The 18,025-nt window shown below is 34.5% G+C and overlaps 2 protein-coding genes across 2 annotated transcripts; both read right to left on the bottom strand.

The window, feature by feature from the left end:
* Positions 1 to 455: 455 nt before the first annotated feature.
* LOC128163612 (male-specific lethal 1 homolog) lies at positions 456 to 7,688 on the bottom strand. Its single transcript, XM_052827244.1, has 8 exons — positions 7,146 to 7,688; positions 4,509 to 4,663; positions 3,513 to 3,913; positions 3,153 to 3,214; positions 2,904 to 2,971; positions 2,647 to 2,774; positions 2,339 to 2,411; positions 456 to 1,961 (listed from the first exon to the last, which is right to left on the bottom strand). The coding sequence occupies exons 1-8, from the start codon at positions 7,671 to 7,673 to the stop codon at positions 1,886 to 1,888; spliced, it is 1,491 nt and encodes a 496-aa protein (XP_052683204.1). The 5' UTR covers positions 7,674 to 7,688; the 3' UTR covers positions 456 to 1,885.
* A 771-nt stretch (positions 7,689 to 8,459) lies between these two features.
* On the bottom strand, positions 8,460 to 16,106 carry LOC128162112 (ribosome biogenesis protein WDR12 homolog). The gene is made up of 12 exons (XM_052825309.1): positions 16,011 to 16,106; positions 15,424 to 15,509; positions 14,815 to 14,921; positions 14,569 to 14,675; positions 14,012 to 14,127; positions 13,495 to 13,652; positions 13,057 to 13,102; positions 11,727 to 11,809; positions 10,272 to 10,412; positions 9,842 to 9,947; positions 9,037 to 9,169; positions 8,460 to 8,692 (listed from the first exon to the last, which is right to left on the bottom strand). The coding sequence occupies exons 1-12, from the start codon at positions 16,064 to 16,066 to the stop codon at positions 8,548 to 8,550; spliced, it is 1,284 nt and encodes a 427-aa protein (XP_052681269.1). The 5' UTR covers positions 16,067 to 16,106; the 3' UTR covers positions 8,460 to 8,547.
* Positions 16,107 to 18,025: the final 1,919 nt, after the last annotated feature.

An 18,025-nucleotide genomic window follows, 5' to 3' on the forward strand; every position in this document is an offset into this window, starting at 1 on the left:
CGAAGATCGGTTAAAAACATTTTATCCTTACAGTAGGCTAAGTTTCAATACTGTTTGACACAGCAAGTAGGCATGAAGTTGAGCCACACATTATATGTTTATCAGTCATCATTTTTTACCATTTCATTTGAAAGTTGAGAATCAAGTATTACAGATAGTCATTTTCAATTTGAAAGAGCGCGTCTATTCAATAGAACCCCCCCCCCCCCCTCCTTAAATATCATCGTAAATATAAATCAATTTGGTTTATATGGTGAATTTGATTGGTCGATATTGTTAAATTGGTCCATATATTATCAGATATTTCCTATGAACATATTATATCATACAAAGTACAGTGAAGCTATCTTTGGTTAGAGAAACAAGATACACTGCAAAAATTGGTCTAAATTTCTTGATGTACCTTTTCATACATGTAGCGGGAGTCTTGAATAGGAAAATAACCATAAATAAAACAGTGTTTGAAAAAGAAGCATTTATTTTAAAAGAAATAAACTTTTCCATACATACTCATGACATCCAATGAATCGTACATGTAAACCTTTTGTCATCAGATTTTCAAGATACAGACCTTAACAGGCAGTAATACTAGAGAACCCACTTTTGTGTTTTAACAAATCAATGTATCAAAACTTAACACAAACAGAACATCTAAAGGGTCAGCAATATTCAATATTACTTTCCAGAACACAAAATCTCCCGACATGGATTGAGACTTTTTTTCTACAGTGAATGTCATTTATCTCTTTCAACATGCATACTTCATTAACCTCAAACATCAAGTATAGATATCATATACATGTAAAAGTACTTGCACACACACACAACCACAGATTCTTCAGATTACATAGAGAGGACACATTTAACATATTTATCATCTATTAACAACAGATATTCATAAATAAATATTCAGCCACCATGTTTTCAACATTTTGAGGGATTTTTTTTATTTTCCCTCAGACACCAGACACAATATATCTAAAAGAACTTTATACAAAGACTTCACAAAGAACAGATACAGCCATTTGCAAAACACCTTGGTACTTCTCCAAATAAAAAGCGAAAACATAAAAAAGTGACACTGAAGGATTGTTTCCCTTACATAAAACTTCTGCATTTCCTACACAGAGTGAACAAGATAAAACAAAACAGGACTATGTCACTCATTACAAACTCTAACAAAAGCCATTTTTACACCATTTTGATACAATTTGTTGCTCTATAATGATATAAAACATTTGAAACAACAACACAGAAACAACACCTGCTGTTAGCACTAAAATTCAAAATTTTTTAACATACATAGACGTTCCTTTTTTTGTTTGTTCTTTTCCAACAAAACATACCTTGGAGATCACTGAACTACCGGTATATATAAAGCATCAATTTCTACAACAATAGGGCAATATAATAAACATGTATTTCGGTTCACAAACTTTTTTCATCTTTTTTTTATCCTACCAAATGTACTATACATGCATAGTTACCCACTGATTTATTTAGATGTGAATTGTTTTGATAAATGTACAGAGGTATCAAATAAATATTCATTAACAGCAATACACTGTTTCACAATAAATGTATTTAAAACTGAAAAAGTTAAAGTTGGAACTTGAATGAAGAGAGGTATTCCTGAAATAACTATAAATATAAACAACATCAAAACATTAACTTGCACGTGTATCACTGAAACTTTTTAAAAGCTTGTACAGAGGTAATTCTAAACTTACTGGAAATTCTGAGAATAGGTAGTTGTACAGAAAAAAAACAGTACATCAACAGCTATACAATACAAGCTGTACTGTAACACCCAGGCATACAGTAGAACCATGAACACAATACTGGCAATGTTGGAGTAGAGGAGGGCGGAGGGGTCCTCGCTGAATCACCGGGAGCGACCAGGCCTCGAGGATCGGGCAGGGCCCTTACTGGCATCCACTTCCCACGGAAGGTCAAACTCTCTGTTATAGAACAAAACAATAAATTCTATACAATCCTTATTTACAAATGTGTACACAAATAGTCTATCTTGTAGTCCGTCAGGCAGTATAATCTAAAGATCATACAATGGAACATAGCTAGCAGATAAATTATGATGAGAGCTGGATCTAATTGAATAGCCTTGTACATTGGGTCATTTTCTCATACATGTAATTTTTTGGTGTACTGAATTTAAGAACAATTAAGTGCTAAATTTTTATCATATATGCATATAATCAGTTTTCAGTAATTAATTTTAGGACTTGCTGATGCACTTCAGATTCTCAGTCTCAAAGATTGTCAAAGACAGTCCACTTATACTCCTAAAAGATAAACACTAACACTAACATGTACTCACTCAGATTTCAGGTTTGGCAGGGCGTGCCCAAAGGCCATCACAGGGATTTTGTTACAGACTTCTATATGTGTAACTACAACACAAAAATAGGATGTTACACTTTTAAGAAAATGATAGAATTAATTTGTTTGGGTTTTTGTTTTTTGTCTTAATCATTCTTTAATATCCATCCTCTATTGTTTCAATCAATTCTTTGAACAGTAAATAGAAAAGAAAAATTATTTCTTACACTGCATCAATAACTAATACTTTGAGTGCACGATACATTAGAAAATATACTAAATGACCTAACATTCATGGTTACTCACTATCATCCAACAGAGGATAAAAGGATTCCACATGCTGGTCTTCTCCTTTCTTCAGATTCTCAGCCGTCATCTCCTTTTCCTTTAACTTCTCGTAGATCTTTTGTTCTCTTAGCCTTTGTAAGTCCCACCTATTTGATATCAAACAGTCAACCATCAGCTAAATGTCTATACTTTAGCTGTATACATATAAAATATCACACAACAAAGAGCAAGATTTTTCTATTTGATGTTAAACAATGCACTCTTTAATGCATTACCTTTTTCTTCTTTTCTCCTCTACTTCAAGTTTCTGATGTCGTTTTACAAACACTTCATCTTCTAAATTCTGTGAAATTAATTTGCAACTATTCTATACTTGTATCACAAAACTTTCTATTTTTATATCAAGCATATGAAAATCTATAAGAAAAGGAGCATACAGGGAATGTAAAAGGATCTGTTTCTGTATAATTTTTTTTAATACATATTAGATCCAAATTCAAGAGAGGTAACTCTTGTAACCTTACCTCTGTTCCTTCAAGTACCCAGAGGCTTGGATACTTTCGTGGTCTCCAGCTGGGCAATTTTACTGAAATAGAGCAGTCACATCGGTAAATAAATGCTGTAAGATGATGGATGTTACTAGTAATAAATATCCCAACTGTAAAATATTCATAAAGATTTCATATAAAAAATCCATTTGCATAAAATTTTTTTTTAGATAAAATATCAAATGAATCCTTACAGTTTAAAAACCCTTGAAAACATTTCTATGCTTTTCAAGACTACCTTAAGTTCAATATAAGCTGGAAAAAAAATTTATACCCTCCATAGTACCATGGAAAATAAAAATACAAGTGGCATCTAGAGCTCAGTTTGTCCCTCACCTTCTAACTGTGTGTCCTCAGTCTGGACTACATCCTTCCTATAACTCAAGTCCTCGTCCAGAGGCTCAAAGTGGGAGACAAAGTAAGGTTCATTCGTTCTAAGAACATTGTCACTTTTTTGGTCCTTGAGAATTGGCAAGAGTTTTTTCCTAGAGGAGACACTGTTATCCGATGTGATTGTCCAAGACTTTTGCCTGGGGGTGGGAGGTTGGATGGCTTCCTGTATCTGGGTGGTTTTTTGGCGAGTTGTGTGGGTGGGGGAGGCGGTGCTGACTTCTTGGGTTGGTAACTGTGATCGCTTACGATGCTTTGGATGAGATTTTGAAGATGTACATGGCGTATCATTTTCATCTGCTGAAGCCAACCGCTTGGAAATGCTCTCTGTTTCAATATTCCCTTTTCTGTTATAAGTAAATAAAATAAGGAATTAAATGATTGTTGAATTAGATTTACTTAAGTTTACATTCTTAACAGGGTTGTATATGGTATTTAATGGACATTACTACATGATTGCAAGAGTTGTCTTTCTTTTAATTGATCAATTTTTTTTTAGATTTTGATATGCTCCCTGTCAAAAGTGAAAGACATAAGCTGATTGGATGACATATATAGACTTCAAAACAGGCATGCCATACACATGGTCAAGTGCAGATAGCTAGTAATAAATCAGTCATTTGATAATAAGTTGAGTTTTAATAATATTTAACTATCTACCTCAATGTAAATGCGTGTGAAGGTGTTGAGAACAAAAATTCAAATCTACTTTCATTTTCGTTTTTAGGATCTTCCTGTTTCTACATGCAGACTAATCTGCCTTTGACTTGTAGTCAATAAATTATGCCTAGAATGATCTTTGCTAAAAACTTGGATATTTCTGCATGCTTTTTTTTTAAAGATACAAACATGCAAGTGCAAATGGGTCTTTTGACCTATAAAAAATAATTATCCGAGTACCTTCAAACCCCCTTATCTCTTTAAAACTAATAACATAATAACCTTTTCACCCCTTTCTCAGCAGGGGTAGAATTTTCTGACTCTGGTTTGGATTTGTTAGCTGGGCTCCTTACAGAGGTTCCCATGATGAAATCCGAGTCCTCCTTCTGCTTCAACATGGCCATTCTCCTCTCCATTCTTTCCAGACGACATTTCAACTATAAAGAAATAAAAAGTAGCCTATTTTATTAACCTGTACTTATTCACTACTTAATGAAATACACAGAACCGATATTGCAGTTTAAAATGTGTCTCATATCTGGGTCAAGGAGGATGGAACTTGGTAATATAACTGCGTTTTAACAATAAAATATGACCATTTAAACCACTCCATTTTAATCATAGAAAGTAGCCGATGTCGCCATTGAGATTAATCACAAGATAGGCTATGCTATCTATGACATCCCCCCCCTTTCCTTTGTTATAGGTAAAACCTAGAGCACGAGCCGTATCGATCACCGGCAAGAACAACGGCCGTGTAACACGACGATACACGTTGTGTCCGCCATGTAAAAATGGTAGCAGTGGCACTTCGATGTCGATATATCGTACGACTCATTTCACACACAAAACTACGCAGATTTGATTTTGAGAACAAATCTTTATCATGAAACGATATTTTTTAATCAAAAACTTGGAGACTGGTAGACCCGTTCTCTACAAAATTAACCAAGACAACTACTGTAGAATTTTTGTCTCGTCTGCCATCTTGGAAAAACTTACCCCGTTATTTTTCAACGCTGGGCGTTTGCATGATCGGAAAAAGTTTCTTACGGACACGGTAAATTTGTTTGGCACTAAAACATCGGTCATTTTCATGATCTTTCCTATGAATCCTTCACTCATATCACCAGAGGCGATAGAGTAGTAGAATTTTGAAAATAGACGCCAAACGGTTGGCTGATCCGCTTGATAACAAAGACGTGTGTTGTGATCACATGATCAGTCATGTGATGAAAACAAATCGACATAGCTTCCAGACCGATTGATACGGCTTTTAAATACATCTATATGCCACTTTTTTGTATTACTTACGTCAAATTTGTTTTTTTTAAGACCAATGTATCAGAAATATGAAATATATTCTGCAAGAACTGCATCATTCATTTACGACGATGCCATGGTCATACCTTCATGGAAATGGGGAACATATCAAAAACTGAAATTCATCTTGATTTAATGTTTACATAACTATACATGTCCATGTAATGACAAAATAACAATAAAGCATTACACTAAAAAAATCGTAGCCCATCAAAATTCATACAAATAGGAGTCACATGTTAAAATTTTGATAAAAATAGTTACCAGTACTAGTGAACGACCAGTTCTGGCCAAGTACCATTTCTCGCCAGTACATTGTGCGTCATTTTTCGTATTTAATTTTATGTGTTGATAAAATGACGTCACAATGTACTGGCGAGAAATGATAAAATGTTTGTGTTTTGAATAGCTTTTTACTGTAAATTACTAAACCCCATAAATTGAATATTAATTAATTTAAAGCCTGTTATTTAATATATATAATATTGACATACATATATCTGAAATAAAGGGTAGCTAGATGTTTGTCACAATGAAAATCCGAGTAATCTCCCTGTAACAATAAAAAAAACCTTTTAAATAATTCTTTCAGTCTGAATATTACAGTACCAAAAGACCCAACCTAACACCAGAGTAAACCCCAACCAAACCCCGGCTTTACTTTTGGGGTTTACTTTGGGTTTACTTTTTTAAAATTTGGGTCCACGCAGTGTTTACTTGGAAATTGTTTTTAGGTCAACTGTATGCACTGAGGTTTGAAGTAGACCCGTCTTTTATTTTACCACCCTACTGCCTGTAAGCCCTGACCCATGTATATTCTGAATACACAGTAAGTGTCTGCTTTCAGGGGTATACATCTGACTGGGTTTACTCTCTGTGGGTTTACTCTAGTAAACCCAGAGTAAACCCTAAAAGTAAACCCAGGGTTTAGCTGGGGTTTTCCTTCTGTTGGGTTGGGTCTGATTGGTACTGTACCTTTAGAAGTCCAATATTACTAAGCTTTAGCATTATTTCACTTATTATAATAATTAAAACTTTCATGTCAAATCAGCATTGATACACTTAAAAATTGGACTATCTAATATAAGGTTAATCAACAGATAAATCACCAATAATGACATAACTGTGTGAAAAAAGACTGTTCTTGTATAATATAAATCATATACATGTAAAACATACAGTGTGGATTTTAGGCCCTAACCAAATTCAAAAAAATCTGATTTCAGGTGAAGTTTTAGCAAAGAAAGAAAAGGAATGAAATTACAACAGTGTTTAAACTTTAACTTTTGAATATTACCATGATTACATATGTACATACACAGTATTTGGAACAATGGGGATGAACTGAGTCAATGGCATTGTCTCAGTTCCTGTAGCAAGGTGTCATCATTCTCACGAGTTGAACTAAGGGCACTGGTGACAATGTTAGGGAGACTTTACACCTTGTTAGTCTTGACTTAGTTTACATCCCTCGGGCACCAAGTGCTTTCCAGATATAAAGCTTCTCAGTCAGACTTGCCAATTTGTAAACTTTTTCTAACAAACTGACTTCTGTCATATTGCAAATTTTTGCATTAACAATTTGTCGATGCTTACCATGTTATTTTCAGACTTAACGGCGCGGATTTCTTTCTCTTTCTCTGTAAGCAGCTCTTGCTGGTGTTGAGCAAGGTCTAAATTGACCAGCAGCAAGTCTTTGAGATGAGCACAACTTTGCATGACACATTCATCAGTTGTTTCATCTGTAAACTTGGATTGCATCATACAGCTTCTCTCACTACCAACGTGGTTTGGAATTGTACCATCTTCTCGCTCTTTAGCCTCCCGCTCTGCCTGTCTCGCGTATCTTAGACTTTCTTGCACAGCAAGAGCCAAATCCGTATCAAATCCCCCTGTTTCCGAGTACGACATTTTAGTAGCTCGCCTTCTCGGCAGAGCCGATCGTCCCTCGGTCCGACCGCGTGAATCACTAAAGCTGTCTGCTCTAGAATGTCCGCCGGTCATTGTGTGATGAATTCCCGATCTTGTACCCTCTCTCTTTTTTTTCCACCGCCTTTGTTGTTTGTTTTGTTTGGCTGAAATATGGCGTACGCACTTGTTACCTCTTTTACAAAAGAGTTCCATTTTTGACCGGTACCAATAGAAATCGTTCCCAATGATAAATCGACCTCTTTCAAATTGTTTCTTTTCAACGTTTTATGACATTTCCCATTGTATTGAAAAATTTTATAATAACTTTTGGAGAATCACAGAATAATTAAAGGCATTGTCTTATCAAATGATCAGTGCAGTTAATGGTTGTACTAAAAGATTAGGTGCTTTTTTGATTGTTTCATACAGAAGGTCTATTACATGTAACTATACACCATTGGCATCCTGTATGAATCAAGCACTTGTGAATTATGTAACCTTATATCCGGGAATTATAGTCAGGTGCTCTACCGAGATCATCACTGGGCTGCATTTTAAAACATATTTTAAGACAAAGTCATAAATATTAAATTTAGACATATTTACAAATATTTCAATTCCCATAATTGTATTTTCAAGCCATAAGAGTAAATCATTGATTAGTTGGTGATTAATTAGCATTCATTAATTTGGTGGCAAGTTCTTTTGTAAAACGCAACCCAGATCATTAATACCTACCAGTCCTAAATACTAATATATCTTTTCATTTGCGACTACCTCAAACCAAGGAGGCCAGATGGGGGAAGAGAATCTTACTCTGACCTGATTCAGAGTGCTCAGATTTAATCTCCCTATTTGGTGTGTCAATTACTGTATTAAATTATCACTTCCTATTATTCCTGAATGCCAATGGTCCTCTAACACTCATCTAGGAAAATAATAAAATACTCAAGCATTTCCAATTCAGCTAAAAAAGAAAAAAAACCCCCATAAACTACACAATTTTTGCAATATCTTTTTAATCAGCAGGTACATGTCTAAGCATAACATAAAATTTATGAAGTCAATATAAGTTTTATGGCTGTTGTCACGTCCCATGTTTTTGATCATTATACTGGAAGACCTTCAGGTGATTGTCAGCCGCTCCTGACAGAAGAAGGCTAGGAATCGACCAATCAACTGCCAGGATTTTTTCTTCGTGACCACTCATGTTGTACAAAGGTGCTTTCGGACTACAAAAAAAGGTTATGCTGACAGTGACTCTTGGTAGATGCAATTAATTAATTATAGGTTGTGGATAGGCCTATTCATATTCTTTTACAGTTAAAATATTTTTTCATTAAAAATAATGTTAAAAAGTGATAAAAGTACAGGACTTTGCAAGCAAAATTCAGAACAATAAAACATTATTTTCTACATGCATTAATAAACCCACAAGATTTTTTTAAACATTTCTACACATTTATATGTGTATGCCCATAAAGTTTCTATGAAATAGTGTGATCATCTTCTGAAATCAACTAACAGTATACATGCAAGACAATGAAAACTAACAGAAATAATCAATATTGTTTACCTTCTTGTGTCCCATAATTTCATAACTGTGTCGTATGAGCCCGAGATGAAGAGGTACTGGTTTACAGGGGACCAGCTAACACTGGACACCCATCCATTGTGTGATGTGTAGGTACACTTCACTATAGCACCATCTACAATGATAAAACAGTTCATTAGCATTATTCAAGCACCATAATATGTGACCATCACTTTCTTTTTAGAATCTGATTGAATGCAAACTCTATATTCCTTTGTCAACAAGTTCTAAATTTTAAAGGGCTGAATTTCCCATAAAATTAATGGAATTTCAAAAATTCTTTGCAGCAGTTTAGGAGGGTTTGCGCATACAAACTATATTTAATCTATGGCTAAAATAATATGTTGAAAAGCCCCAAAATTCCCAGAAAAATTAGGAATCAGAATTTCCTGGTAATGTGCACATCTACACACCTACAAACTTTCACAAAATTTTGTGAGGTAGTATTAGAGGAGTTGCGCTTACTGCCTATTCACTAATTTATTTAATACATGGCCAAAATCTTAAGTTCAAAAGGGCTGAAATTCCAAGAAAAATATAAATGGAATTGGAATTTTCTGGTAATATGCACATTCATATGCATTGTGTCGAAAACAATTCCACGCAGCGGTATAAGAGTAGTTGCCCTTACAAGAAAACTGACAGACGGGTTAAAAACATTATTCGCCTACCAACTTCATTGTGTTGGGGTACAATAATGGTGAATAGATAATGAAAGAGAGTCATTAATGATGCCAAGATGGTGTTAATTTTCAAGGATCATTTTAGGACCAGTTTTAAGACCAACCTGTAGTTCTTGGGTCCCACAGCCGGAGATGACGGTCAGCAGATGCTGTGACTATTTGTCTATTGAGGAGGGAGTATGACATATCTAGGAACACCTTGGTGCCTTGCTGTTGTAGACAGGATATAGACACATTAGTAGCTGATAATAGACACATTACTTACACTAAAACTGAGTTCTGAAAAATTCCTATGTTTAACATTTGATTGTACATGTAGTAGGAGATAAGCATAAAAAATAAGAAACTATGGTACCATAAAATTGCACAATAAACATTGTGCAAGTATAAATACAAAATCATGCCACTAAAATTACAGAAATTGAAATGATTATTATTTAAAATACCAGTATACACCTGGCATCATAAAAGATGATTCTAAACATGATGTAAAAAGCAAATTTTATTAATTAAGATTTCTAAGTACAAGATCACCATTTGTGAGGTTTGCGTTGCTCTCTCCATGTCCCACAGACGCAGCGTGTGATCCCATGATGCCGTGCAGACCTCTGACCTACTTAACCACTCGGCCGCAGATATTCCCTCTGTGTGACCAGACAGTGTCAGAACCGGTACCTACATATACAAAAATATCATTACTGTACATGTTTGGCAAAACTAGAGATACTTTGAGCAAGCTTACAATTGATACCCCCTGCTAAGATAAAAATCATAATGCGTGTATTTTTCCAATTATAGAAAATATTGGATGAATTTATTTCACCGTCCATTTTCTATAAATAACAACTGCTCTATCTTTTTAAAACTGTTGGTCATAAGCAATATTTGTGTGAAGTTAGAACATTCAATGCTTCTCCATAAGAAAGATAATGACTGGATACAAATTTTGCACTATTTTTCCCAACGACCTTGATCTTGCCCAAATGACCTTGGATCAAGGTCATGACTCACCCTTTGGTCCTAAGCAATATTTGTGTGAAGTGAGAACATTCAATGCTTCTCCATGAGAAAGATAATGACTGGATACAAATTTTGCACTATTTTCCCCCAACGACCTTGACCTTGCCCAAATGACCTTGGATCAAGGTCATGACACACCCTTAGGTCATAAGCAATCTTTGTGTAAAGTAAGAACTTCCAATGTTTCTCCATAAGAAAGATATGGACCAGACACGAATTTTGTATTTTTCCTGTTAGTGACCTTGACCTTGCCCAAATGACCTTGGGTCAAGGTCATGACTCACCCTTAGGTCATAAGCAATCTTTGTGTGAAGTAAGAACTTCCAATAATTCTCCATAAGAAAGATATGGACCGGACACGATTTTTGTATTTTTTCTGCCAGTGACCTTGACCTCGCCCGAATGACCTTGGGTCAAGGTCATGACACACCCTTAAGTCATAAGCAATCTTTGTGTGAAGTAAGAACTTCCAATGTTTCTCCATAAGAAAGATATGGACCAGACACAATTGCACACAGACGGATGGACAGATGGACAAGGTGATTCCTATATACCCCCCAAACTTCGTTTGCAGGGGGTATAATTATGGGTTGCCAATTCATATGAATATTATATTATATGTACCCGGTACCCTAAAGTCTTGTGTATAAAAGATATCCTTTTGACTAATATTTGGTGATTTATTTCAGTTTGGATATATTACATATACAAAAATATCATTACAATATAGGTTTGGCAAAATTATGGGTTGTCAATTCATATGAATATTTTTATGTACCCGGTACCCTAAAGTCTTGTGTATAAAAGATAGTGTTTTGACTGATTTATTTCAGTTTGGATATATTTCAAGACTGGCTCAGGTTTAGAGTTTCCTGGATATATCTTTTTGATGACACTTTTTGACTTACTTAAGTTTGTACTTTTTGGAGATATCTTTTTGATTTATTTGGGGTATATTTGGGGACTTACTCGAGTTTGGACTTTCTTGGAGATCTTCTGTTTCTTGGTTGGGGCCTCTAACTGTTCCTCTTGGTCTCCCTCAGCCACAGGAGCTGTATGTAAACAGCACAAAATGTTAATTTGTCAGGTTAATAATACAAAATAATTATTATTATTACAAATGCATGTGAACTCAAAACTTTGTACAACTTCTTGTGTAAATACATCAGGTCAGATAACCAATCTAACATCTTATCATATGAAAATCAATGCATATGCATAAAGGACTAAGTGCGGTTTTATGCAATTTTTGCCCCCCAAAATCAAAGTTTTAGAAAGAGCTTTAAAATAAGGTGAAAGATAGTTAAAATCATATTGGAAATAAAGGTGTAAAAGGTTATCACCACAGTGACGTCATAATGTAGAAATGACGTCATGAATATTGAATTATTTTGATAAATTGATGTTTTGTAGCAAAATATGGGTGTTTTCCGATGGTTTTTCGACTGGGAAACATCGAGCGCAGGCTTGCTCAAGCACCATATTTTAGTATAATGTGTATAACTATCTGAAGAAAAACATATGTTAAAATCGCACTTGAGCAGACCTGCGCTCTATACTTCCGAATGCAAAATATAGAGCAAAAATGAGAAAATCTTCATTTGTTTGCAAATTTGCGGGAATTGGGCCATTTAGGTGACGTCATAGATACACAGCGAAAGAGTGATGATGACTAAAATCATTATTATAGTTATAGGCATCCTCTATACAGTAATTTGTGAAGATTTTATTTTTATACGATACTATTTAAAAATTGGTTGAAATCGGGGGCAGATATTTGACCATACCGCACATAGTCCTTTCCTTGCAAGTTATTGTGGGGTCTTTACATTTCTTGAGGCCAATTTTTGTAGACTCATTTTGTCACAGGTTCATGAAGACGTAACTTCTTGGATTAAGAATATGATCAGTGAATTAATACATGTACCATATTTCACAATTGTTGAGGGTGTTATTTTCTTTGGTGGGGGACCCACAAAATGAACAAAAATTGAGCCACCAGGAATTCTAATGATTCAATCCCATACATGTATTTTGGCATAATCACCGCTTTCAATGAGGGACAACAGAAGACAATTTATCCCCATTTTAAAGATCAGAATTTGTCGCTTCAGATTCCGTATCTGGCAAAATAACTTATTTTCAAATAGATAAATTACAATTAAAACCCTGCATAATGGTTTGATCTCTGATGACATGCACCAATATACATGGTAGGAAAATGTGCATATGCTGGCAAATACAAGAAATAACAGTATTTCAAAGTAACACCAACCAAATTTCTTGCAATCAGACCTACCTGCAGACCAGAGTTTCAACATCTTGTCCCAGGAACCACTGACAAACTGAAATAAACACACTGATAAGTTTCCTCTTTGAAATAAGGCCAAAAAAATTATTCAATGTGGTATCATTTGGCACAATGAGGATCGAGGTTTATGAGAAACTAATAATTTTTTTTCAGCTTAATACTCTGATGAATTATGTTAGAAAAGATTAAATTACAAATTGATAATATAAAGGAATGTATAGGGAAATGACAAAATCATACTTCAGACGATCTCCTGTCAGACAAATGATGTACATTTACATTGGCAAAGAAATATATGGCATTTTGAAACAAGTACAAATTTTTAATCTACGATTCAAGTTCTTCATATCAGAATGCTAGGCTACTTTTAAACTTAATTCTAGCTACTCAATCTACCACAACGAGGATAACTCTCCTACCACTCACTTTATCTCTTTCCTCATTAATGGCAATGCAATCCACACTCCCCGCGTGGCCTCGACATGCATGGACACACTCCACTGAATTCTCCTCCCTGTGCCAATCCCAGATCAATATGGTCTGGTCGTGTGACCCAGAGATGAATCTGCAAGTTGGTCCACCATCTTAAATGAAGAAATCAATCAATTACCAAAATCAATGTCAACAATGCCAACAGTGTGTTACAAATTTGTCACATCAAATTAATCAGAGGTAAGACTTGACAACCAACTTAAGTTTGCACATAATAGCAGCTAGGTCCAATGTCTTAGATAAATAAATCCAATAATCAATTCAAGATGCATATCATAATCAAAATGATAATTAATTTTGCAATGACATAATGATGATGTATGGTATTCAAAGGTCAGAGGTCAAACTACTCAAAGGTCAAAAGCCAGAGGTTAGACAACAAAAGGCCTTAATGTATTATTGGACATGTGAATCAAAATTCTGAATTGGTATTTAGCCTTTAGGAACTTACCTCCACTGAGCCATTTGACACACTTGACTGGAGCAGAATGACCTGGAATTGTTAGGAGTGGGGCTCCTGTTGTGGTCCATATTCTTACTGTGTTGTCATAGCTACCAGACAAAATGCTGAAATAGTTCAAAACTTGTATGAGGACAGCAGATCTTATAAATGCAACTTGTATCAAGTACAGCTTATTTGATTAATACAGTAAAACATGCTTATAACAAAGTCCCAGGGATGGGCAATTTTACTAAGCGTAACTCGTAATATCTGTCAAGTTTACAACATGTAATAAAGTCCTGGGGAATGAAAATCTTTGTGCTGCAGGCATCAATTCATTATAAGCATGTTCGCTATAACAGTGTTTTACTGTACCAAGTAAATTTTGTGATGTTTATATATATATATCAAGCAAAATTTGAGCACCATGTACTTGTTTGAAACCTTTCACCTATCGTTGTATGTAGCTTAAAGTTGTATATGGGTCATGATCAAACATATAAGAGGAGACACTGCAGGCGTTTAACACTCTTTGAACCAAAGTACTGTAAGTGATAAAGGCCTACCATTCCTTGCATCCCTGTAAACAGCTGACCCAGTCATCATGCAGGAGAGAATCCTCTGGTTTGGGGGCTGGTTGTCTTTCAACAAATTCTATCTCTACTATATCTTCCTGAAAACAGTGAAACCAGTTTGCATCAATCTGAGCGAAATTATGCTTGAATTATAACACATATAATGCATACAGAGAGACAGAGAGTCAGACATAGAGAGAAAGAAAATGAAAGATAGATTTATGAGACATAACTTACTGAGGATACTCCTCTGTTTTCAAGGTGTTTATCGAGCGGTACTCGCAAAAACTCTCCATCCAACAGGAAATCAAACTCAATGCCAGCATCCACAGAATCATCACTTCCTGCACATAATAAAATTTTAAAATGAAAATGATTTAAATTTTTTTAATATCATTAACACATGATTAAAAAGACTTTCAGATTGATCACTTAAAAAATCAAGGCTCAATTGACAATAATGTTAATCATCTTAACCATGAAAAAACAGTTTGATCAATTGCAATTTAACAAATGTAAGAAGTAAATCAAATATAAATTTATGTTTGGTATGATATTTCTGCTTTAAAAAAAAATTGAACTGCAAATACTGAGATGGTGCTATTACATAAACACATATAAATCTTCAATGTGAACTTCCTTTCGAAGAGGCTTGGCGATTACATGTTAAATCCCATTTTTTTTGGTATCGGGAGTGCTCTATCAAAACAGGCTTAACAACAGTGGTTGGACTGTGGTTCTAGCGTCTTTTTTTTACTGTCTTGGTTTGTTTGACAGTTGAGTGGGTATCTTTAAAAATGTCTTAGCCTTGAATTAACACGAGCTTGTTTACATAGGACTGTGTACCTTTTAAGATCTGGTTGATCAGTGAACTGAGCTCTGAGGTTCCCACCGCAGCTGGAACAGAGTATGGTGTGTCTGGTATGGAGTATCTGAAAGGCAGAAATATCATGTCATTCACACCAGCACTTGATGTGTGGATATTTCCCCCATTAACATTTCTATGACACTTCTTTGTTTGAGATTTGTGAAAATAATTTTCTGATAGGTTTAGCAATGTAAAAAAAAAGAAGGAAGAGTCGGTATCAACATCTTTGTTGTTGTTATGTTGCGATCATGCGATATCAACATTTGAAACTTTTAAATTTTGGAGAAATAACTGAAAGCAATGCGTTATGCGGTTTTTTCTTAAAATCAGAATAGTAAGATGAATTCAATAATTCATCAATTGTTTGAGAACATACACAAAGTTTAAATGTGGTTTGATAAGGCAAGAAAGTTGTTTTCGGCAGCAATTTGCATCTAATTTCATGAAGTATGTGCAACTGAAATGATTCATTGATAGTAAGCCCTATGTCTAGTGCATATTTAAGAAAAAGAAGGCTTTTCATGTCTCAGGAAACACAAATACAACATTCAAGTAAAAAACATACTGGGATTGTTTGGTGAAAAATTTCGCTTGCACGTGTGGTGTATTTTCGTCAGCCATCGTCGTGTTAAATGTTTACCTCCAAATATTGAAGAGCTGGGGTTGCTAGTCAGATCGCCCCATAGCCAAATCGTCATATGCATAAACGGCATTGGATATATAATTTTTTTTAAAATGTCATTTTAACGATTATTCTGGTTATAGTGGTTGTAATAAGAAGAACATTGTTTTTAAAGTTTACTTTTTATAATGGACATTAAATACACTTTTATTTAAACAATAAAATGCTTTCTTTGGTGATTCATTCGGGATATGAAGGTAGCGACATTGCAGAAAAAATACACAACCCGCGTTAGCGGGTTATGTAAATTTTCTCTGCAATAATCGCTACCTTCATAACCCGCATGAATCATCAAAGAAAGCATTTTATTGTTTATATTAACATCTCTCTTTAACAAATCAATAATTTGATTTTGGAAAGTAAGAAAAATTCGCTAAATTACTGTTAATGTACGTAAGTAGGTTAGCTAAAAGGAACAGCCTAATCGTCTCCTGTGAGACTGAGAGTCTGGCATCATCATGATTATTTCGTGCAGTCCGTGATATTTTGTAGCTAGCTGTAGGGTTGGACCAATCGATAAACAGGGCGTGTCAATTTCAGACCTGTCAATTTCTACTCAAGTTTCAGCCGCTGTATATTTCGACCAATCGATGAACGGGGCATGTAGATTTCAGTCTGCCTGTTTCTATAGAGCTATGAATTAAATATAAGTTTTCGTAAGAAATAGAGGGAATAATACTTTGTAGAAGTAAATATAACGTGATTGAAACAGATGTTTTCAGTAAATGTTTTTACCTGTAATGCAATACACAGAAATACACTTGATACTATTAAAGGATTACTAATATTTAATTTTAATCATTTTTGTCTTCGGGAACAAATAGTAATTAATGGATTCCACTATCCAACAACCTAACCCCTTGTGGTTACTCTAGCCTATGTATGTATTGTTACTACATTAAGATAACAATCAGTGCAATCACGTGACACAAAACAACATTGTTTGCAAAGATCTCGCTCATGTATAGCCGGAAAAGGCCGAGCAATTAAGTTTTCCGACTACATGTACTTCGAACATGTTTATATTCTGTTAATTGTGTTATGGTGGAAAACCCCATTTAACATTCGCATGTGAACAACAATTGTCGCCAAGGTAAAATTATTTAGAAAAGCTATGCTTTTTATCATATATAATGAAAATACAAGTATTTGTAAATTGTTTAAGTATATAGATTATCTCATTACTGAGATTCGACATTGTTTTACAAAAACGTACAAAGAGAGAGAGATTGGGGGGGGGGGGTTGTATTGATTTATAGAATATAATCATATATCTATATAGATAAGGTGATAATTAATATAATTTATTTTCCCATATATTTGAGTACCAATATGACGACACAGTTACCAAACTACGGATAAAAGGAACCAATGACTTCATTTAATGCCATGTCCGATAAATGCTTTCTGTAAGTGGTATATGGTAAAAAAAAAAAGATCAACATAATACTATTGACAGATGACAACGCTTAAAACCTTTCCAGAGAAAACGGCTATCGATTTGATAAATTAGGCAAGAATAGATTTATAAATGTAAATGCAACAAACCAGAATTTGTGATATTGTATTTTAAATTTTATCTTTTGAAATTCTTAAGGTATATATGAAAGTATTATACACAACTCGAAATCAAATACCAGTATTCAGTTTAAATGTACCGAATTTGTAAGATGCATGTCCTGTTTGTTTTAAGATAATTATAGAGCTTTTGCATGGAAATAGGACTTGTAATTTTGTAAATACTAACTAGATATGACCAATATGACAGACCCTTTAGCATCAAAAATAATAATCATGAATTCGAAGTGAAATGGCATGAAGCTATATAAAAACTCTTCTGATGAAGAGTTTAATCGTAAGCTGACTAATGATGGTGTATTAGAACTATCTCTCGGGGT

The sequence above is a fragment of the Crassostrea angulata genome, chromosome 9 (genome assembly GCF_025612915.1).
Source record: "Crassostrea angulata isolate pt1a10 chromosome 9, ASM2561291v2, whole genome shotgun sequence".
NCBI classification, from domain to species: Eukaryota; Metazoa; Mollusca; class Bivalvia; order Ostreida; family Ostreidae; genus Magallana; species Magallana angulata.